The sequence below is a fragment of the Camellia sinensis genome, chromosome 14, assembly GCF_055761805.1.
Source record: "Camellia sinensis isolate YWXY chromosome 14, ASM5576180v1, whole genome shotgun sequence".
Lineage (NCBI taxonomy): Eukaryota > Viridiplantae > Streptophyta > Magnoliopsida > Ericales > Theaceae > Camellia > Camellia sinensis.
Window position 1 is genome coordinate 6675809 of NC_138974.1, and position 12713 is coordinate 6688521.

At 35.7% G+C, this 12713-nt stretch overlaps 1 protein-coding gene across 1 annotated transcript; it reads right to left on the reverse strand.

Annotated features, from left to right (window-relative positions):
* Window positions 1-7660, reverse strand: LOC145789101 (uncharacterized). Its single transcript, XM_082905937.1, has 4 exons — window positions 4874-7660; window positions 3004-4749; window positions 286-948; window positions 1-186 (listed from the first exon to the last, which is right to left on the reverse strand). Exons 1-2 carry the CDS (start codon window positions 7204-7206, stop codon window positions 4296-4298), a joined length of 2787 nt encoding a protein of 928 aa, XP_082762063.1. The 5' UTR covers window positions 7207-7660; the 3' UTR covers window positions 1-186; window positions 286-948; window positions 3004-4295.
* Between the last annotated feature and the right edge of the window lie 5053 nt (window positions 7661-12713).

A 12713-nucleotide genomic window follows, 5' to 3' on the forward strand; every position in this document is an offset into this window, starting at 1 on the left:
GAACTGGTCCCGGAAGATGACACCGACATTAGTCGATATCACCTCATGGCTGAAGGGAACCCTCCACCTGCAAGCTCGCGGGCCAGGTGGTAACAGCTGGTCGCCCTCCCCTATGGGACGCTCGCCAGCAGCAATGTTTGACTTCCGACTAGGGGCGATCCTGCTCAATCTCTCCCACGCCCAAACCTACAATGAATGATGCCATTATTAATTTATTACAGTAGGCAATTTAGAAAACATGGCAATTGAGAATATGAGATAAAACTACAAGTCATTGCAACTCACTTGTAACAATACTAGTGGGCCAGCTATCTCCTTCGTATCAGCCTTAGTTGCCCGACACAACATCCTGTACAAACATGCCAATGTGGTACCACCCCAGCTGTACTCCTGGATACGGTCAAAGTCTCTAAGTAGTGGCAAAAACATCATCTTGACTATATTTTGTGACTTATCAGGGACGAGGACCCCCCCAATAAGCCACAAAATATAGGCTCGAGCATAATGATGAACCGTCTCATCGGATGCATCATGTGGAAGGTGACGGAAATGCTCGGATATCCATTTCAACTTAAGTGATGAGCCTATGAAGTCTTCTTGTGTAGGTGCTGCTCCTAACAACTCCACACATAACGCTATCAAATCATCCAACATATTTCCTGGGTCTTTTCCTGTGACTGCGTGTCCGTCAACCGGTAGGCCAAATAGAATAGCCACATCTTGTAATGTAACTGTGGACTCTCCAACAGGAAAATGAAATGTGCGCGTCTCTATGCGCCACCTCTCTACGAGAGTTGTAACGAGATGGTGGTCCAATCGAATAGGTCCAATCCGATACACCCCGTAGAACCCCGCACGGAGTAGGCAACGTAGGACTCTATGGTCCAAGGCGGTGTCCCATAAGCCTGAATCAGATCGTCGTCATTTCAATTTCGGCTGATCTTTCGCCTGCACAAGACAACGTTGTGTGTAAGAGACATAATGCTTGTACAAATGACAATTGAATTTTCATAATGAACCCATCTTCTATTAACTGAAACAGTGGGTGAGATAACCAACATTTTAGTGGTGCATAGTGCGTAAGTGGTGTAAATGTACAAAGATAAATACATACAGACACAGATTTGCAGTGTCATGACATACAAATAAAAGGCTCCATCAAAACTAATATAAGTTCTAGAATGTTTGGTACACCTGTTAACGAAGTTGGGTTGTTTCCTTTACTGTAGACTGCAATGGGGGTTTATGTGGTTTTTAGTTAAATTAGAAGGGCGTAAAATATAACTAAGCCGTCATTTCATCATTGAGATAAGAATTGAATAAGTTGGGGATCAAATGAATACAATGAAATATTACAGACTAATATAACATATAATGAATATATTTTGAAGAGTTTAAAGTCCTTTATTTTGAAATGAAAAATGTCGCTCGAACTATATTAATGCAAGTTGTTGTAGTATGAAATAAGTTAAAAAAGTTATTTAAGTAGACGAACAAGCTAAAATAGTCACTTTGTCAATAATTGAAATTGTTTGTGTTCTTATTTTATATAATTTTTAGGACAGTGAAAATATAAAGTAAGAAATCGCTGGCAAGTAGAAGATTATGTTATTCGGAATTGGCAAAACGCTTCACAGATGAATCAACAAATGAGAAATCATAACATATTAAGTGAATTATTTATTATTTCTTAAATTTTAAACAAAATTGAATCAACATATTTTTCTCCTAGAGTAACTACATAATTAGGCAGTTAGTAAGGATAATTATTGAGTCATCCAAAAGTATCATGTGGTGTTATTTATTTCATGTTCCCAACTACTTACGTGATGACAATTTTTACAAGAAATAATGTTGACTCACTCTATTAACTAGGTAGAAGAGAAGGAATGAACAACTGGTCCTTCGTTTGCCATGGCAAAAAAACAAAATAGGCTAAAAAGCCAATAACACAAAATGTTACATCTAAACAATATTCATTTCATTTTATCTTTTATAAAAGCCAAAAAGCCTATCCCAAGTGAGGCTTTTTAGACCCAAACTAAAATAGCCAAAAAGTTAAAAAGCCAAAGAGTCAACCCACATCCCAAATGAACCCGTTCATGTGTTTATTTGGTACAGTTTATTATAAGTTAAAGGTTAGCAATAAAAAAGACGCCGAAAGCATTATTTTGCTAACATTATGGTAATTAACTTTTTTAACTTATTTAAAAATAAAAGTTGCAACAACAGGGCAATACGCAACTCTGAAATTATAGTTAAAAAAAAAAAACTACAAACAATTCATGTAAATTATTCTGAAAATCATCTCATAAAAATTGAAAAAGTCAATGTGGGTTAATAGTGTGAAAACAGTCCGTACCATGAATTCCAACAACCAGTGGGTGGTTCCCGCTGTTACAACACTTTAACTATTTTTGAAAGGGCAAACTCCACCTAGATTTAAAATTTTTTATTGAAATTTATCAAATGAAATAATGTTGTTCAAGTAAGGAAGTAGACAGATCTACTTTTCCACACTCCGATGGTACTATGAGTCGCTGAAATTGGATTATTTAATAATTTTTTGAGTAGGTAATGGGTGATGAACTAGGACTTCTGATTTGATGATTATATAATATTATTTTGTGCTATAAGATTATGAATTCAACCTCTATAAAAAAGAATTTTGTTTGTGATATTTATTTCTTCTTTTATTTTAGGAATTGTATTTAAAAGTCCTTTATATTAAAAGTCCTTTATATTAAAAGTCCTTTGTGATGATTATATAACCAATTTTGATGATTTTTTTTTTTTTTGGTTAACCTAGCGGTCCATTTAATATAATCTTCTTCGTTCTCTCTCTATGGACTAACGTTTACACTTGGGGAAATTTGTCTAAGCCATTGAAATGTCCAAATAGGATGATCCATGGACAAACATTTACAGTTTCACATTATATTATGTAACAACTACAGTGTTTGTGTAGTATTCAAATATCGATTATAAGTAAATAATTCATACCGACTGACGCCATATCGTATCGGCTCGATGCTGATGAGTCAATAATGGGATCTCCTCTGCTAAATGAGTCATAGACCTGCACAAGTTTTCATATATGAAATGGATATCCGATAACAAGAAGTTTGACAACAGTACATACATATGCTGACAAAATTAGAATACGACCTGACAGTATATCGCAGGTATACAAACTGCAACAAGTTAGGGAAAACAAAAACAAAGGGTTGCCTGGAAAAATTTCTTGATAACTAAAAAACAGTTCACCACCTAACAAAATATGGCTACGCAATGAATATTACATGCATTTATATTGTTGATTAGTAATTCATTTCACATTATTGTCATAGGAGATAAGGTACACATGGTACCCGTGAGTTTAAAGATATTGTCAGTGCGTTGTCATGTCAAGCTTTATGACATGAAAACCCATGCTTTAAGTAGATTTCAAATCCACTACTCACACTTTTTAGAACAACTAAGCATTTACCAATATGTACTAAATTTAAGACACATGATTGAATTGATAAAATGGTCTTCCCTCACGTAATGAATTTTTGAAAACTAAAAAAAAAATTCACGACGTAACAAAATGTGGCAACGCATTAAATATCACATGCATTTATATTGGTGATTAGTAATTCATTTCACATTATTGTCATAGGAGATAAGGTTCACATGGTACCTATGTGATTAAAGTTATTGTCAGTGTGTTGTCACGTCAACCTGTAGGACATGAAAAAACGTGCTTTCACTTTAAAAGAGTTGTCATTTGGACAGGAAAGAAGTACGAAAGTTTGAAGAGGGTTTTATGTAGATTTGAAATACATTAGTCAAAGTTTTACAAGAACTAAGCATATACGAATACATAGTAAATGTCTGAGAAATGATTGAATTCATAAAATAGGCCTTCACCCACGTAATGGATGTTGGAAAAAAAAATTAAAAAAAAATTAGTTTCCCACATAACAAAATGTGGCAAAACACACATTGAATATAAACTGCATTTATATTGGTGATTATCAAGTCATTCTGTGAATATTTGCATTTTTGTAACATTAGATAAACTGGTGTCCATCGAGGTCAGGACACAATCGACCATCAACGCACCAAAGTCTGCACAATCCAGTGCACAAAGGACACTTGCAACAACTAAAGCAATTAAAGAGATTTGCCACATTTGACCAAATCTATGTCATTAGTAATTGAAGTCGTAAATACATTATCAATTTACTGAATACTGACTCCAATTCAAAGAAAGTAGCGTGGAACTAATATGTAAAGAAGACAAACAACTACTGTCGAATCGATCGGATTCTCGCTGGACATTTTCTCTTATCATGCCCTCTTTGCAAACACAAACTACAATGGTGCAATCCACTTTGTCTGGAAGTATCCATTTCGTTGTGTATGCGGCTATGTTGAGGACGACACATTTTAACTTCACGTTGTCGAGCTGGAATAGCAAGCAAAGTTGGGTAATCATTGTCAGGCCAATATTGCTCATGCGGCATGGGCCTAAACTTCTGCGCGAAGATACGCTTGTGGACTTCCAACCTATACTCTGGTGCAACGAAAGGAAAAGGGTCCTCGCCCAAGTCTGCTGTCACAGCAAGCATATGGGAACATGGCAAGTGAAATAATGTGTACTTCCCACATGAACAACTCGGTGGTCGGAGACTAACTATTTGACGAGCACCACCCCCCATCCCATGCGGTGCTGTCCTCACCTCATATTCCCCTATTCCCCTGCAGGAAAAATGTATGTACGTGGATGAATATGCATATATGATAAAATTATGACACAACATCAATGATCGACGAGTGCAAAATGTTAAAGTGTAGTGAATTCGATGCATCCAATAAAAATTACCTATTAATCGGTACCAACATATGCACATTCGCTTTAGCTTGGTGCTCGTCAATCCATCGTTGAACATTAGTCGTGTACAAGTGACCCCGATTACTTGCATTTTCAGCAATGGTCCTGCCCTCGTCAAAATATTTCACGAGCTGATAAAAAGTGATCTCAACTGATGCTGTAATGGGAACACTGCGTGCGCCTTTCAATACACCATTGAAGCCCTCTATATGGTTTGTCGTCAATATGCCCCAACGACAACCACCATCATGGCACAATGTCCAATGAATAGGGTTCATCCGTCTAAACCACCGTTCAGCATTCTTCTCGAGCTTGTAGATATCGTCCATAATCTTATTAAACTTCCGCACTTGCCGTGCAGAACCAGCTCTCCACACAAGATCCTTGGCTACTATATTGCTGAATTTTTCATTGAAATTGCTACATACGTGTCGCAAGCAATACCTATGGTACCCTCTTGGTTGAACTGCTGGATTGTCCCAAATTCTTGAGAGGACACTAAGCAAAGCTGTGTGTCGATCGGATATCAATGTGACCCCCTCTCGGTCACGGCACACATGTCGCCTAAGCAGAGTAATGAACCAACCCCAACTCTCGATCATCTCCTTGTCAACAACGGCAAAGGCAAGAGGTACAATCTTGTCCGCAGCAGTCACTGCAGTGGCCACAACAATCTTCCCTTCGTATTTCCCGTACAAGTGTGTGCCGTCAATGCATATCACTGGACGACAATACTTGAAGCCTTCTATTGCAGGTTTAAATGCCCAGAACACATAGTTCATGTACATTTCAGTTCCGATTGAGGTAGAGTGCAAATTCGGAATCATGTCCCACATGACAACTGTGCCTGGATTGAATGACTGCAATGCAGCCATATATCTAGGCAACCTTCGATACGACTCGTCCCAGTCACCAAACACCATTGCAACTGCCTTCGTCCTTGCAAGCCACGCTTTCTTATATGATATAGTGAACTGAAACTTCTCCTTCACGTCCTCAATTATGGTAGCAAGAGGCAATTCTGGTGATATCTGCAAATATAAATTATATTTGAATACATTACAGTCATAATGAAATCCTAAAAACAATAATCTATCTACCATGGCACTTACCGCAATTTGTGCCTTGATGAAATGAGCAATGACCTCGGACTTGAGGTTACAATTGTCCCTATTCATTCTGGGGTACACACACTGATGCGACGCTTCAAACCTTCTAATTTGAAAGAAATCTTTGTCTTTCAACTTCGTTGCCCGAACCCTCCAGTTGCAGCCGTGCTTGCACTCGGCGACCCAACTGTTTCCTTTGGATTCTACAACCCTGCATTCTCGATTGCGCTTCAGGTTATACAACTGAACAGCGTGCACTAGTTTTTTCTTATCAGTAAATATCATTCCTTTCTCCAAATGAGCAGTTTCGAAGTCCCACAATGGCCAACGTTCGACAACATCACGGCTAGTGATGGAACCATCATTGTCGAAATGCAAATTATGGTTGAAAGGGATATGGACATTTGTGTGTACCTCCTGCATATCATGATGCCCTCCAACTTCATCTTCGCCGGAGTCATTGTCCGCACCTTCCCATGCGACATCCAAATCTTCCGCGGAATCTTCATCACTTACTCCAACCTCGTCAAACAATGGCACTGTATCATCGGAGTATGTATAATTTTGGACAGCCGTCTCCGGTGTACGTTGAACATTACAAACCGGTGGACATTCTTCATTCCGGTGGGGATATGGGGTTGTAAGAACCATCGGATTATACGTTGTCGGAGCACTTGGACCTGCTCCGGCACTATAATAACCATCTACGTTCTGTGATGCATTTAATTCATTGTAACTCTGAGAATGATTGAATAGAGGGTAATTTGCAGGGAACATGTGTGCAGACTGTGTAAGTGTATTGTCAGGGGATTGCAATTGTGTCAACATTTGAGTGAATGTCCCACCCACCGGAAATGGCATCCCTGTGCTACCAAAATTGCTCTCCTTCTCCACATAGATTTCCAAAAAATAATCAGGGCCTAATTTATGTGGGAGGTCTAAGACATTACTTAAGGTCTCATTATCTTTGATTGGCAACAACCTATACTGCCCCCGACATGGGAGTCTACATTTAAACTCTAATCGCATTATTTCCCTATGCGTACCAACCTTCGGCACCATCATAGCCTCCAATTCGGACAATGTTATCCCCCTGTACACATTATACAACCCCTGAGGTTCGATGTCGTAGGACACACCTTCATCGCGATTGCTCAAAATCTTTCCACCCCAATAGAACATAATGCTCACAACTTCCATACCTACACTTTGCATTCAAAGTAACTCAATTATTTCAAAATAATGAAGTAAGCACATTTGAGACCAAACACCACATATATTACACAGGAGTGCCTTTAGGCATGGGTCTTTTGGCTAAAAATCACCACAAGAATTAAGACCAACCAAAAAAGATTTTTTTAGACTTTATTATGAGAACAAATTAGCTACCAATTGTGCTCGTAGTCTAAAATCCATTAAGGAGCAATGCACCGATTGTTTATTTTTCCATGCCTACTGTTACAAGAATTTCGCAATTTCTTTAAATATACTTTTCTTAAAATGGGAAACCCCTTTATCCAACTAAGCATGCATAACACTCAACATGTTCAAGTAATTAATTATTGAGAATTTATTAACATCAATCAAAGTTTTTGTTTTTTTTCCTAAATATTTTCAGGCACTTTCAAATCCTTTTGTTATTTCTCAAACTTTTCGAAAAGTTTGAAAAGTTTCCAATTCTATTTTCATTTCCAACCTAACCGAAAGAACGTAGGGAAACGAAATTTTGATCCTATTAGAGAAGACGGGAAAATTATCACATTTTAATAACAACATTTGATTTCTTTAACATCAATTTATAACCCAAGTTTGACATCACATAAGCACACCCATACAGTACCACCGAACAAAGTACTAGCCAAAATTAACAACAAACAAACAAAAAAAGAAAAAAAAAGCTTAGTGGGTTGGGCTAGGCCGTGGGCTCGATTTAGATCTGTTGTTATTGCATACGATGTAATGGGTTGGGCTAGGCTGTGGGCTCATACAAGAAAATTGTGGGCTTATTGTAGGGCTTGGTCCAAAAGGGCCAGACTTCTATATCTAGAGGCTCTGAATTATAGAATTTTCCTTTCTTCAAAAAAGGTTTGATTCCCTTTGTAGATGTGGGCTTTTTCTTTTTATATGTGTTTTGAGGATCTTTCTTGCACATATTTATAATTTTCTTTTTATGTACTAACAAAAAAGTAATTAAAATAGAAGGAAAAATATGTTAAGTTTGTTGTGAAGTTTTCTCAAACCTATTATATTATTATTTGAATGCATTTGTTATTCCCAAACTTGTAGAATTATGAATTTTTTTATCTTGTTTTTTCTTTTTTTTCTTGCCATTTCTATTGACAAATTTAAAATCCAAATGTAGAAATTAAAATTAAATCTTCTAAAATATGGCCCTCCATTCCTCGGTCATTTGGCATATTAATTCCATGTTGATCACTCAACAGGTAAAGTCTCAGAAAATTATGAAGTCCAAGTGTCCATCAATGGCCGTAGGGGGTTCGAGGACAACAATGTGATGTTCAATCACCAAAAACTCCAATCAACTCATTGTTGTCCTTTGTTTTTAATCTTTCCTCAACCCACTTACAAAAAAATATATTTTTTTTTATTGGTATCCGGCCGTAATGACTGACTAATATGATCTCAAAAATACATACATATATATATATATATATATTTGGATTGATATCCGGCCGTATTGACTAACTAATATGAGAGATCAATCCCAACGCAGGATTTATACAAAAAATTACTTAGTAGTTAACCTAACTCTGATACTATATTACAATATGTAAGAGAGAGAGAGAGAGAAATTTGTATCATATTAAATGTTGTAATAATGTATACAAGATTGCTTCATATAGAAGGAGATAAATCTAAGTATAGTAATGAATATAATATGGTATGTATAATAGATAAAATATATAGTTACTATATTTAACAAGTAGAATATTGACGATGTTAACTTTGATAAGTAAATTACTCTATTGCCCTTCATGATGTAAAATGAATTACTTAACTACCCTTGCCCTGTCTTTCCCTTGACAGCAATACAGCCACCATAGGCCCCTTACGGTAATTGGTCTCAGAGGTATTGATGCAGGGAAGGTAATGAGATGAACATTCGAACACAAACAACAACAACAAATTTAATAAAAAGATATTCTCTTTGGTAATAATACTAATTCTCCAAAATAAATTGGTTTTTTTTTTTTTCTCTAAAGTTTACAACAGTTATTTATAATAGAACGAGGTTCTAATTAAGCTAAAAGATAAATTGAAAAAAACAATATGTGCTCATCAATCTTAAATCAAAGGAATTATAAAAATTATCAAAAATGAAAATATTTGCGTTAAGCTCAAATCTAAAAATTACAATGAAAAATACATGTTATGAACAAAAAAAATCTAGTCCCAATTGGATTCGTTTAAATTGAGTTATATGTGAATCAATTATTTTCAAAACTAGCAAAATTACAAAATTGAAGACATAAACATTAAAAATTGTTCAAAATTCATCGTATGCCATGACGAAGCAATGAATATTGTTGGCCATGTCATTTTTCATATTTCGATCAAATTTCACATGATTCTAAAGACATGCCGTATTACGTCTATTAATGTTTTAACATTTATCTTGTTTTTCCTAAATTTCAAAAATTCTATAGCAAGCATGTATCCGATATGCATCAAATTCTCAAGTTAAGAATTGTATTTGCCGCGTATATCAATTGATGAGAGAGAGAGACGTGCGATATATGTAAGTTCTAGAGAGAGAGAGAGAGAGATTGGAGACATATTTGCATGCGGAGTGTTTCTTACCATATCCGGAAGTTGGGCAAAAACATAGGAGAAATATTTGTGTAATGATAGGGTAGGGATGCATGTGTGAATAGCTAAGAAACAAATAAAGAGTTGAATGAATCAATATAAAACGTGGCCGATAATACTCTTTTGACTATTTTGTATCTATCTATATCTCTATAGGTTTGTATGTGCACTTGTCCCTCTTTAACACCCCTGCCTCTTTTCTACAAAAACCAATCTCTACCATCCATTTCTTTCTCTTCTTCTATCATCCTAATCCACCTCACTTTCCTTTCACGTGGATTCTCTCTCTCTCTCTCTCTCTCTCTCTCTCTCTCTCTCTCTCTAATTATATGTTTGTATGTGCACTTGTCCCTCTTTGAGACCCTAACATCACTTTTCAACTAGAGCAAATCATTACCAATCATTCCTTTCCATTCTATTTAAGCTAATCCACCACACTCTCATTGACAATCCCCAACTCAGCAATTCTCTCTCTCTCTCTCTCTCAAATTAATTAGAAAAACTGTCATTTGTTGTTGATTATCTTGAGCTTTGTGCTAAAAGAGAGAGAGAACTGAAGAATCATCTTTGCACTTCTCTCTCCTATATTGGTTGTGAGCTTATCTTTGCTTCGCTTCTCACACCAATTTGTATCTGTGAGAGAGCTTTCTCTTTCTTTGGGTTTCTCTTTTGCAGCTCTTATTCTTGATACATTTATATAACTACATTAGCACATGTAAGCTCTCTCTCTCTCTTTCTTTTCCTTGAATCTCTATTTCAATCACATTCTGTATGATAAATCTCAAGACATACTTCATTTTGAAGGTGGTTGTTAGGTCTTCAATAAGATATTGGCTTGTTATTAGGAAGAAATGGTTGGAATCATCATGCTATTCATCTAAATATAGGGATTTGATTGATTTATTCATCATTACAGCTCCTAATATTAACTAAGTTTTCGTCAATCTTACAAAATTCTTTAAAATATCATGGAAACTATTTTCATATATATGATCACAACCTATCAAATTAATTTGAAAAATTATTCACAAACATCATTTTTATATCATGGAACTGACGAGAAAATGGGTTTGCAACCAACGCAGGATTTATACAAATAATTCTGGCGTTGTTGAATGAAAAGTTTACACCCCTAATTTCGAAATTTAAAATCCCAAATCTGAATCCCTAATTTCAAAATTTAAAATCCCAAATCTGAATATTTAAAATCCCTAATTTCAAAATCCCAAATCTGAATCCCTAATTTCGAAATTTAAAATCCCAAATCTGAATCCCTAATTTCAAAATTTAAAATCCCAAATCTAAAATGAAATCCCTCATTTATGCGATACAAACCTGAAAGTGGGTGTTTGATGAAGGTGTTCTGCCGGTGGTGTGCTTCCTCTTCGTCGTCGGTCTTCTTCGGCTGAGAGAGGGAGAAGAAGATGGGTTGGATCAAACACGGCCTCTTCGTCGTCGGTCTTCTTCGGCTGAGAGAGGGAGAAGAAGATGGGTTGGATCAAACACGGCCTCTTCGTCGTCGGTCTTCTTCGGCTGAGAAAGGGAGAAGAAAATGGGTTGGATCAAACACGGCTTTCGTAAGGGAGAAGAAGGGAGCTGTTTCGTATATAATGAAATGGCTTTTCTAAAACCGATTTTTATTAAAAATATTTTTGGTCAAAAAACGACTTTTGTAAAACCGTTTTTAAAAAAAAAAAAATTTCTCAAAAACGACTTTTCTAAAACCGTTTTTTATTAAAAAAAAAATTTGGTCATAAAATATTTATTTAAAAAAAAATAATGCAAAAACGACTTTTCTAAAACCGATTTTTATTAAAAAAAAATTTTGAACAAAAAATATTTATGTTGAAAATATAAATAAATAAAAAATTAATGTTGAAAAACGGCTTTTCTAAAACCGGTTTTCATTAAAAAAAAAATTAAACAAAAAATATTTATGTTGAAAATATAAATTAAAAAAAAAATTAATGGGAAAACGGTTTTACGAAAACCGTTTTTAATTAATTCAGAATAATTAAAAACTTAATTAAAAACGGCTTTAGAAAAGCCGGTTTCTATTTTCAAATTTTATTATTATTTTAATCGATGAATACGGTTTTGTGAAAACCGTTTTCTGAAAAACGGCATTAGAAAAACCGTTTTACCCTACTTTGAGAATAAAGATAAAAATACACCCTAAAATGGGACTAAAATGTTCAAAACGGCACAAAGAGGGAAATTGGCCCTTGACACTTTGATTTTCGCATGATGCAGTGGTCAGGTTCAAGGCCAATGAGAGGGCGCCACATGGTAAAGAAGACTAAGAAGCATTAGATGAAATGATGTCTATTCAGAAATTGTCACGAATGAATTGTTTCAAATACAAGAATGATGGTTCATTTCCAAATAACCTTGGATGATAAAGTCGATATAGGAAACCAGCTTAGAATCATACTCAGCAAAATCTGAACTGAGAAACTCTAACTTCCCTTGTGACGAGCTCAGGCAAGTTAGAGTTTGGAGAAATTATAAGAGGTAAAATTCAAACTACAAGCCTCATGTCATTATTTCATACCAAGTTAAGCCAGATCGACTGAGCTAGATTAGTGTAAGACCAGTTTGTCAAGCTAGTCTACCTCAGGTGGACAAGTTAAACATACGTCAATTTGGATGTCAAGGTGAGTATGGGTTCAGATGGGTAGTCTGTACAGTTAGCATATATTTTACTAAATGTGGACTTATCTACTCTTAAAAATTCGCAAGTATGGAACGTGATCCCATGTAAGATGGAACAATGTAGAGTTGTAGCAGAGATCTCTTAACCAACTCAATGGTCATAATTAGGGCCTATATAAGTAAGCCACACTAAATCCAAAAGGTACACAACAACTTACACTTAAGCTATATACTTT